The sequence below is a fragment of the Capra hircus genome, chromosome 23 (genome assembly GCF_001704415.2).
Source record: "Capra hircus breed San Clemente chromosome 23, ASM170441v1, whole genome shotgun sequence".
Taxonomy (NCBI): Eukaryota; Metazoa; Chordata; class Mammalia; order Artiodactyla; family Bovidae; genus Capra; species Capra hircus.
In genome coordinates, this window is record NC_030830.1 from 19,143,803 (window position 1) to 19,154,757 (window position 10,955).

General features: G+C 37.1%; 1 protein-coding gene across 1 annotated transcript; it reads left to right on the top strand.

The window, feature by feature from the left end:
- Positions 570–10,494, top strand: LOC102177486 (olfactory receptor 2W3-like). Its single transcript, XM_005696804.1, has 2 exons — positions 570–599; positions 9,595–10,494. Exons 1-2 carry the CDS (start codon positions 570–572, stop codon positions 10,492–10,494), a joined length of 930 nt encoding a protein of 309 aa, XP_005696861.1.

Consider the following 10,955-nt stretch of genomic DNA (forward strand, 5'->3'; position numbering starts at 1 on the left):
AATAAGTTCTAAAATCCAAATTCAGTCATGTAACTATGAAGAGGAAAAGTTAAAACTTTACATAACATCCTGCTCCTTCTGCCTCTGTAACTCAGCTTGCTCCTTGCAAAGTCTGGATCATGTAGGTCATGTAGTCTCAGAAAGTGGGGACTTACAATTCTAGGAACTGGAGCTTATCTCACTCACCCTTGTTGCGCTCTTTGCAGTTGCCCAGCCCCTGCAACCCTGATTAATCATGCTTGTCCATGTAAAGGTCAGGCATCCTCCTCCCCATCTTGACTGCTATTCCTGCACATGCAAAACCCCTTAGTTTAAACCAGCCTCTTAACAGCTGGTGTTGCCCACTATAGTCTGGCTATTAAAACTCTGTAACCTCTTTGTTTGGGGCTCTGAGCTTGGAGTGTTAACTCATCTGGGCCCACCAGCATAATAAACCTGAGTTCTCGAGCTCTCCGAGTGTGGTGATTGGTTTCTCGAGTACTGGTTTCTGCAACAACTACTTTAAATTACTTAGCACTCCTCTCTTTTTTAACACAAAGACAGAATTTGTTAACATGAACTATAAGACCATGCATACACTAGCCTTTATTACTTCTCCAGTTTGAGTGAATTTCATTCCCTCATCACATTCCACAATACCAAGCCATTTCAGCTTCTCCCATGTGCCACTCTTTTCCTTGACTCTAGTCCTCTCATGTTAAAGCTCTTATCTGAGGTACTACTTCTTTCAATAAATATCCCTTATTCCTTGGGTTTTAGGTAAGTACCTCATCTAAGTTTGTGTTATGTCAGTCATGTCTGACTCTTTGCAACCCCATGGACTGTAGCCTGCCAGGTTCCTCTGTCCATGGGATTGTCCAGGCAAGAATACTGGAGTGGGTTGCCATTTCCTCCTCCTGGGGATCTTCCCCACCCAGGGATTGAACCCAGGTCTTCTGCATTGGCAGGCGGATTCTTTGCCACTAGTGCCACCAGGGAAGCCTTACTTCTTCCAAGAAACATCCTCATCTTGGGTTTTAGGTAAGTACCTCATCTAAGTCTTATACACCTTCTAATGACATTTTATATCACTGTTACAGTTACCATATTGTTCTCTGCATTCCATTCTAAACTACAAGCTCTGTGAAGGCAAGGATCATCTACATATTGTTTGTCATATTATCCTGAGACATTTTCATAGTGTCAGTTATATGGTAGACATTTATATTTTATTTTTTCTTAAATATACCTCAAGCTTTCATTCTGTACAAGTAGGAATGACTACTTGTTAGTTGACTAAACTGCCAAAGGTTTTTGAATATAGACTGGAAATTTTGAATGAATTATAAATAAAGAGAAGATTATTGATGAAAAATAAATTTTAAAATTAGAAAGACAAGCAGTACTATATTTGTTTGCAGTGGAACAGATAGTAATAGAAAAAGAAAAGAAAAGAAGACAGGAGTGCCGATATGATCAGGCAAACGGGACTTTGAAAGAGACATATTCTTCATTTCTCTACTTCCGACATTATAAGACCCCAAACTCACTAACTCCAATTGAATAACACAGTTGACTTTACTGCTCTAGTTCCAGTATACCGCCTAGATGAAACAAATGACTGGATATTAAAAAAAAAAAAAAAAGATGCTGCATATAAACACAACAAGTAACCCTTCTTTAAAACCCAGCAGTTCTTGAGCTACATGAGGACAGGAACACTTACAAGGAATGTAACTATTGTGATAGTAATAAATCTTTAGGTATTTGATATTGTTAGGCAGAACAAAAGGACTTCTCTGATGGCTCAGATGGTAAAGAATCCGCCTGCAATGCAGGAGACCTGGGTTCAATCCCTGGGTTGGGAAGATAAGCTGGAGGAGTAAATGGTAACCCACTCCAGTATTCTTGTGTGGAAAATCCCCATGGACAGAAGAGCCTGGTGGGCTACAGTTCATGAGGTTGCAAAGAATTGGACTGAATGACTAAGCACAGTACAGGCAGAATAAGAAACAATGCATAAATTAGCTTCTTTATCTTTACTCCAGAGTGAGGGATATTGTTGCTATGGTTTTCATCACAATGGACAGTTGAGGACACTCATGTGACTATAACTTGCCTATGGGATCGCAAAGAGTTGGACACGACTGAGCGACTGAACCGAACTGAACTGAACTGAAGGTTACACAGCTACAAACCAGGGCTGAGCCTTACTTTAAATTAAGGTTGATCTGACCAAAGTGGCCCCACTCATTATTCTTTGCTGCTTTTGCAAAAAGTGAGAATATGGAGACATACCAAGAGTAGGAGAATATCAAGTCAGCGTCATCCATCAGCACATTACATACCATGTTCCCAAATTTCAGAACCTATTTCACATCCAGATTTTCATAGTAGTTCTTTAAAATTTATCTGCTCTTCTGAGCCTAACAATTTCCCATAGCTTCAACAATCTCTGTGAAAGCTGAAGCCTTGTTGCCCCTCTGTTTGGGATGTATCTGGGCATGTCTAGACTCAGTTTGCCTGATAAACTCAAGTCCTGGTAAATAACTCAACAAACAAATTAAAAGTGTGTATATATATATGTGTGTGTATATAGGCTTCCCTGATAGCTCAGTTAGTAAAGAATCTGCCTAAAAGGCAGGAGACTCCGGTTTGATCCTTGGGTTGGGAAGATCCCCTGGAGAAGGAAAGGGCTACCAACTCTTGTATTCTGGCCTGGAGAACTCCAGAACTGTATAGTCCATGGTGTCACAAAGACTTGGACATGACTGAGTGACTCACTTTCAAGTATGTCAAATACTAACTTATTTAACTCTTTAAACAACTCTCTGAAGAACTATTATTATGCCCATTTTACATATTATAAAGTTGGATACAGAGTGTTTAAGTAACTTGTCCAAAGTCTCTTAGCTATTCAGTGGCTCCTCCATCCATGGGATTTTCCAGGTGAGAATACTGGAGTGGGTTGCCATTTCCTTGTCCAGGGGATCTTCCTGACCCACGGACTGAACTTAGGTCTCCTGAATTGCAGGCAGATCTTTACCGTCTGAGCCACCAGGGAATCCCTTAGCTATTCAACAGCATTGCTAGAATCTGAAACCATGCTCCAGTGTCTGGGATCATTATCAGAATGCTATCTATTTCTCAACTGTTAGTCACTCGAGTAAAAATATTCAGAAAAAAAGTAGAATATGCAGGTCTATATTTTGGAATAAAAATCTAAGATTTGGTAACCATCAGCATATGAATGGTATTTGAGGCAAGTATAAAGAATATATCACTCAGAATAATATATGAAGTTAATTGGATCCAAAATATGAGAAATGTCAATACTGGCACTCAAGATTTGTGCTTGGCAATATGAGCTGTTCTTGATTTTGCTATTTTCTTTGTGCAACATACTGACAGCATTTGATATTTTTGTCCATGCCAATTTTGAAATATTCTCTTGGGTTCCATTTCACAATGGAAGAGAAAAGACTTGACAATGGAATAAAAAAGAAAGATAATAAGTTAATGAAAATAATAATTAAACTAAAACAATAAGTAGTCTTTGTTACATTGCTATGACAGAATTCAATATGCTATCCAATATAACTACATATATAATTTCATTCTTTCATCCTAAAGTTCCATAATATATGTACTTTACCTTTCCTATCTCACAGAAAAGGAAAGTGAAAACAGAGCAGTTATGTATCTTGATCAAGGTCATAAGACTGGTAAGGGGTAGAGCCATGGTTTGAACAATTGTTCTAATATACTATTTTGAGCCATATATTTTACATCTATATTTTTCTAAAGAGCTAGATTATAAGTTTTGCTTTAAAACATATACAATGTATGGCAAAACCAATACAGTATTGTAAAGTAAAGTAAAGTAATAATAAAAATTGTAAAGTAAAATTAAAATTTAAAAAAGACATGTATTTTAATCAAAATAATATGCACAAAATTAACACAATTAGAAGTAGAAAAAAAGTCGATAACAGAAAAAAAAATTTATACAGTATCTTCCAACATCAAATTGCACACTCCAAGGATGGAATTTTTAACTCTTTCTTGTTTGGCTCAATTTACTAATTCTAAACCTGTACTTATACCTTGATTCCTTGATCTACCAATTTTAGTATCTATTGATGGTGCTTTAACCAATACTATCAGCTATTTCATTGTTATTGTCATTCTTCCATTGATTGTGTAACTTTTCTGATATACTTGTTTCTATACTTTGATTTACCACATTTATAACTACTTTCTGTCTTGCTTTCCTTCCACTTCTCCTCCTGTCCTACACCTCCTACCTCTTGTCAGCAATTAACTCATGCCTTGTCAATGTCGACCTTAGGTTTGTAACGTCTGAACCCATCACAAATGAAGGCAAATTAGATTAGCAAGGTTGCTTAAGAGGAAAAACCAGAGCTCTCCCCATATGTCTGAACACATTTTCACCCACCTGTTGTCTAATAAAAATTAATGTTCAATAAGTAAGAAGTAAACAAATTAGATTTTTAAAAAATTTAAAAACAGGAGCAACCAATAGTATCCGTGTGTGTGTGTGTGTGTGCCACATAATATATATTCTGGCTGTAATTATTGACTTAAAATATTAAAATGAATCTAGATTTTTTGCATATTTTATCTATTTTTACTGGAAAACAAGTTATGTCACATCATTCTTGTAATAATTGAAATTTTATTTTCTTATTTAAATTATTTTATTAATAACTGAAATAATTGAAAGTCTTTTCAATAATGGTTCTTGGTTGTACTTGCAATATCTAGTTTTCCAAAAAGGCTATTTTTAGCAATTTATCTTGGTCTATAAATAACACTGGGCTTCCCTGATGGCTCAGCCCTGACACAAGTTCGATCCCTGGGTCAGGAAGATTCCCTGAAGGAGGAAATAGCAACCCACTCCAGTATTCTTACCTGGAAAATTCCATGGACAGAGGAGCCTGATGGGCTACAGTCCGTGGGGTCTCAAGAGTCTCGCACAACTTAGCAACTAAACTGCCACCACCATATATAACATTATGTTTGAATTGATTACTTTTCTATTTAAAACCCAGCAAACTTTGAGCTAATTCATAACTATGCTTTAAAAATTTGTTTGAGAAGACTGAGTTTTTGGTGACATTTCCCTAACTTGATTTATCTCGAATAGACTTTGACATTCTTCTTTGATTGGGACTAAATCATGATTAAAGGACTCAGAGCACTCAATCCATCTTAACTGCACCCAACAGGTGATATTTGGGAATTGAGTAAATTTATCTTTCGGTTTTAGTCCCATGGTGTTTAGAAACTTGGTTTGAGAGTCAAACAAACCTGAATCTGAATTCCACATCCACAACTTCCTAGCTGTGCACCCTTGTTAAGTTACTTAATGCCTAAATCCTTCAAATTCAGATATTAGTATTAAATAAAGCAGCCCAAGAAAATAGCACAGTGCTAGTGTAAGGGCTTAGTATCACTGATAATCATTATATATTTAATTGTGTGAGTGTTTTCCCACTAGACTATAAATCAGTGAAGTAAATTGCTATCTATATTAGTAATTTTTTTTTACTTTATTTTACTTTACAATACTGTATTGGTTTTGCCATACATTGACATGAATCCACCACGTAATCTTTTATCTCTGACATACAGTACAGTGTTTGGCAAACAACAAGTTTTCAGTAAATATTTGCTGAATATGTATTTATCAATATAAATATTTTCAGTAATTCTTATTCCAAAGATCATAATCTGATCTGCTACTGCTGCTGCTAAGTCGCTTCAGTCGTGTAGGACTCTATGCGACCCCGTAGAGGGCAGTCCACAAGGCTCCTCTGTCCCTGGGATTCTCCAGGCAAGAACACTGGAGTGGGTTGCCATTTCCTTCTCCAGTGCATGAAAGTGAAAATTGAAAGCCCAACTCATAGTGACCCCATGGACTGCAGCCTACCAGACTTCTCCATCCATGGGATTTTTCCAGGCAAGAGTACTGGAGTGGGGTGCCATTGCCTTCTCCTTCCTGATCTGAGGCTGTATCAATCTATGTATTAGTAGAAGTCTCTTAAAATCACTTGGACTATAACTGTCAGCCAAAAGTTTTGTTCTCAGGAGACTTCTCTGGTGGTCCAGTGGTTGACAATCTGCCTTGCAATACAGGGGGCATAGGTTTGATCCCTGGTCCAGAAGGATTCCACATTCTGTGGGACCACTAAGCCCTTGTGCCACAACTACTAAAGCCCTAGTGCCTAGAGCTCAGGTTCCACAACAAGAGAAGCTACTGCAATGGCAAGCCCAAGCAACCCAACTAGAGAGTAGCCCCCACTCACCACAACTGGAGAGAGCCCACACACAGCAACAAAGATGCAATGTATCCATAATAAATAGGCAAATAAATTTTAAATATTTTTTAAGTTTTCTTCTTAGGTCATCTCTACAGCTTTAATTAATTTAAACTGACTAAAACTGTTTAGTAATAACACTGCTATTATTTATACCCAAAATAGCATGGGAAAGATTCTCTTCTTAATCATGTGTAACATAGACCTGATTTTTCTGTTTGCAATCATAATAACAAACATCTAACATGGTTTATGATGCGCAATGTATTTCACAACGTGTAATGGTGTGTAAAAGATCAGTGTGTATGAGATAGTGGTGTAGAAGTGGAGATGGAGATGTGATTCCTTCACTCTTTCTTATCCTTCCCGGATCTTGTTTTATACTTGTTTGGCCAGAGAACATCACTAGTTATAGTAGGAACTAGTTACAGTAACAATTTGAAGTGGTATCTGGTAGAGTCATAAACTCTTTAAGCACCTGAGGGAGAGGTGGCACTGAAAGCTGTAATTTCACATCAACCTTATGAGGCAATAAAATTATTTCATAGCTCAACACACAGAGTATTGAGACAGTCTTTTGACTCAAACACCATATTCTGGACATAGAGTACAGGAAACATCTTTATTAATTTATTAATTTAAGGTGCTGAGAAATGTCCTGTTATATGTCAGATCATAAAACCACCTTTGAGCATTTTAAACTCTCTGATTTTGGAAGTGTTTCTGACACATTCAAATAAACCTAAAACTTTTACTTCTTTAATTACTAATGCAATCAAGGGAATTTTTGGCTCTAGGAAGAATTGAAAGTATTTTGAGATTTTTCTTGAAAAGTTTTTATAAAACACATGCTTATGCCTTTTGAATTGATCCATAGGTTTTAAACATGAAAAAGTGACTTATCTGGCTTTTTAAAATTTGACAATTAGTCTTTTCTCGTGGATAAAAAAGCATATTTTTTAAAGCAACATGATAGAATTAAAATTTATATATAATTTTCTAAATGATATAAATGAAATCATATCATTCTATTTTATATCATTTATAATCTTTATATCATTTTATACATATGTCTCTATTGATATAAAATGATAACTATCCTACAATTTATGTAACTAAAGAACTATAAGTCTGCCTCACAGTTATATCCAGTTAAAAATATAATTATGCACTTCATTCATAAAAGAAAGAAAATTTTAAAATACAGTATTCATTGAAAACTACATAATTTCATAAAACTGAACTTTTATGAAATACAAGAGAATATATTTGTAAATAGAGAAAATAAGAATTCCAAAATAAAGTATTAGAAATAAGAATCCCATCACTTACAAAATAATTTATGTGTTGTTATGGATTAAATTTTTGAATAAAAATTGAAAGGGTGTGTCTTAAACTCCAATGAGTTAAAAAAAAAAAAAAGAACAACTTGTACTCCTATTTTCATTGTCAAGTAAACCATCACTTTCAAGTTTTAGTGATAGAATTTTCTATGATATGTGACATACTAGCTCAATGACAAACATTTTCCCAAATTCAGAAGGCTAATAAGCATCAAAAATTAATCAACTTCATAGCTAATATCACCCAGTTTAAACAATATGAGATTAGGCGGTACGGGCAGGGACCAAACTAAGAGAATCCACCTGCCAATGCAAGAGAGCACCTGGATCAGGAAGGTCCTCTGGAGAAGGAAATGGCAATCCACTCCAGTATTCTTGCCTGGAAAATTCCATGGACAGAGGAGCACCTGGCCGGCTACAGTCCATGGGGTCAGAAAGAGTCAGACATGACTAGGTATGAACACAGGCACACCAAACAACTGCCAAAGATTTAAGGAAAAACAAGCTGCTTTTAGAGTTCAGTAAAACAGGTACTTCTATAATCTCTCTATCAAGACCTTTAAAATATTGGAAATACTGCTAACAATTAACTGTAGAGCAATGATTGGAGAAATGATGACACAGCTACAGGAAGATTATACAGACGTTAATGATTATTTTTGCAGAACTTTAAACCAAAGCAAATTTTCACAATGTAAAATTATGAAAGGAAATGTAAAATATAAAATTTATAAACACACTATTATTTATATTTTGTTAAATTCAGTTCAGTTCACTTCAGTCACTCAGTCGTGTCCGACTCTTTGCGACCCCATGAATCGCAGCACACCAGGCCTCCCTGTCCATCACCAACTCCCAGAGTTTACTCAAACTCATGTCCATCGAGTCGGTGATGCCATCCAGCCATCTCATCCTCTGTCATCCCCTTCTCCTCCTGCCCTCAATCCCTCCCAGCATTAGGGTCTTTTCCAATGTGTCAACTCTTCCCATGAGGTGGCCAAAGTATTGGAGTTTCAGCTTCAGCATCAGTCCTTCCAGTGAACACCCAGGGCTGATCTCCTTTAGGATGGACTGGTTGGCTCTCCTTGCAGTCCAAGGGACTCTCAAGAGTCTTCTCCAACACCACAGTTCAAAAGCATCAATTCTTCAGCACTCAGCTTTCTTCACAGTCCAACTCTCACATCCATACATGACCACTGGAAAAACCATAGCCTTGACTAGATGGACCTTTGTTGGCAAAGTAATGTCTCTGCTTTTTAATATGCTGTCTAGATTGGTCATAACTTTCCTTCCAAGGAGTAAGTGTCTTTTAATTTCATGGCTGCAATCACCATCTGCAGTGATTTTGGAGCCCAAAAAGATAAAGTCTGACACTGTTTCCACTGTTTCCCCATCTATTTCCCATGAAGTGATGGGACCAGATGCCATGATCTTCGTTTTCTGAATGTTGAGCTTCAAGCCAACTTTTTCACTCTCCTCTTTCACTTTCATCAAGAGGCTTTTTAGTTCCTCTTCATTTTCTGCCATAAGGGCAGAAATATGCCATAAATTTATATAGGCCATAAATTACATATACTCAAAAGAATGAAAAGAAATAAATCAATATCGCAGTGCGGTTGTTTCTGGGATGTGGGTAATCTTTTCCTATCCTTCATGTATATCTGTGTTTTCCTAATATTCCACAATAATTGTAACTGAGGGGATCCAAAAGAAAGAGAATAAACAAAAGATAGTATTCCTAAAATACATAATCTATATCTACATGGAATATTGAAATTTTAAGTAATTATTTTACATAATTATTTGATATGACCCACCTCTCTCTGTGAATTCCTTAGTCTGCTTCATGAAGATTAAAATGTGTTGCTATTTGCTTCCCTGCAGACGTATACTGATTATCCTCTGTCATGACCAACCAGAGTTGCTAGGAAGGCTTCATCTTGTTGGGTTTCTCAAACAGACCCAAGCTAGAGCAGATCCTCTTCATGTTTGTCCTCATCTTCTACCTTGTGACTCTGGTGGGCAATGCTGTCATTATCCTGGTTTCCCGCTTAGACCCCAGCCTTCACACACCCATGTACTTCTTCCTCACTAATTTGTCCTTCCTGGATCTCTGCTTTACCACCAGTTCTATCCCTCAGCTGCTTTTCAACTTAGGCAGCCCAGACAAGACCGTCAGTTATGTGGGTTGTGCCCTCCAGCTCTTCATGTTCCTGGGACTGGGTGGCACAGAATGTGTTCTCTTGGCTGTCATGGCTTATGACCGCTTCACTGCAGTCTGCAAGCCCCTCCACTACTCTGTCCTCATGCACCCTCAGCTCTGTTGGAAGTTGGTGTCTGTGGCCTGGGGAGTTGGACTTCTCAACTCCCTGGTTATGTCTCCAGTGACTATGAAACTGCCACGATGTGGGAGATGCAGGGTGAAACATTTCCTATGTGAGATGCCGGCTCTGATAAAAATTGCTTGTGTGGATACAGTGGCTGTAGAGAGCACTGTTTTCATCCTGTCAGTGATCATCGTTCTGGTGCCCCTGTCCCTCATCCTCATCTCTTACAGCTACATTGCCCTCGCGGTGCTGAGGATGAAGTCGGCGGCCGGAAGGAGGAAGGCTTTCAACACGTGTGGGTCCCATCTCACTGTAGTCTCCTTGTTTTATGGGAATATTATCTATATGTATATGCAACCAGGAAATAATTCATCTCAGGACCAAGGGAAATTCCTTACCCTCTTCTACAACTTGGTGACTCCCATGTTGAACCCTGTCATCTATACACTGAGAAATAAGGATGTAAAGGGTGCACTCAGGAGACTTGTGTCTAGAAAGTAAGATGACAGTGACTAGTTTTATGGTACTTCTTTTACTCAGTTAATAAAAATAAATAATTCTTAAAGTGAAAATTTTTAACTTATTTAAACATTTCTACCAACCCAATAAAAGCCTCCAGGGATGGAATTTGGAAATATGTACTATAAAGGCCAAATATGATCCTGATTACATAATAGGTAAATTTAGGTAAAACTTAATTTTCAAAATATCTTATGTTTGACACTTCAAATCATCTTTTCTCCTTTTCAGTTGTCCACATCTAACTGAAATTCAATAAAACAATCAGTTAATTCACTCAGTTGTGTCTGACTCTTTGCAACCCCATGAATCATTAAAACCATGAATCAATATATATAAAAATTTGTATCCAGAATATATCAAGAATGTGTACAAATAATGAAAAGACAAACAACTGAGTGAAGAGTGGGCAAAAAGCTAAAACCAGACTTTTCACAAAGTAA

What these genes read in the sequence shown, in the direction of transcription:
- LOC102177486 (XM_005696804.1), top strand. Translation starts at nt 570, where the DNA reads ATGCATACACTAGCCTTTATTACTTCTCCA. An exon ending in TAGCCTTTATTACTTCTCCA is followed by an intron (nt 600 to 9,594) that starts GTTTGAGTGAAT and finishes CAGAGTTGCTAG; the next exon opens with GAAGGCTTCATCTTGTTGGG.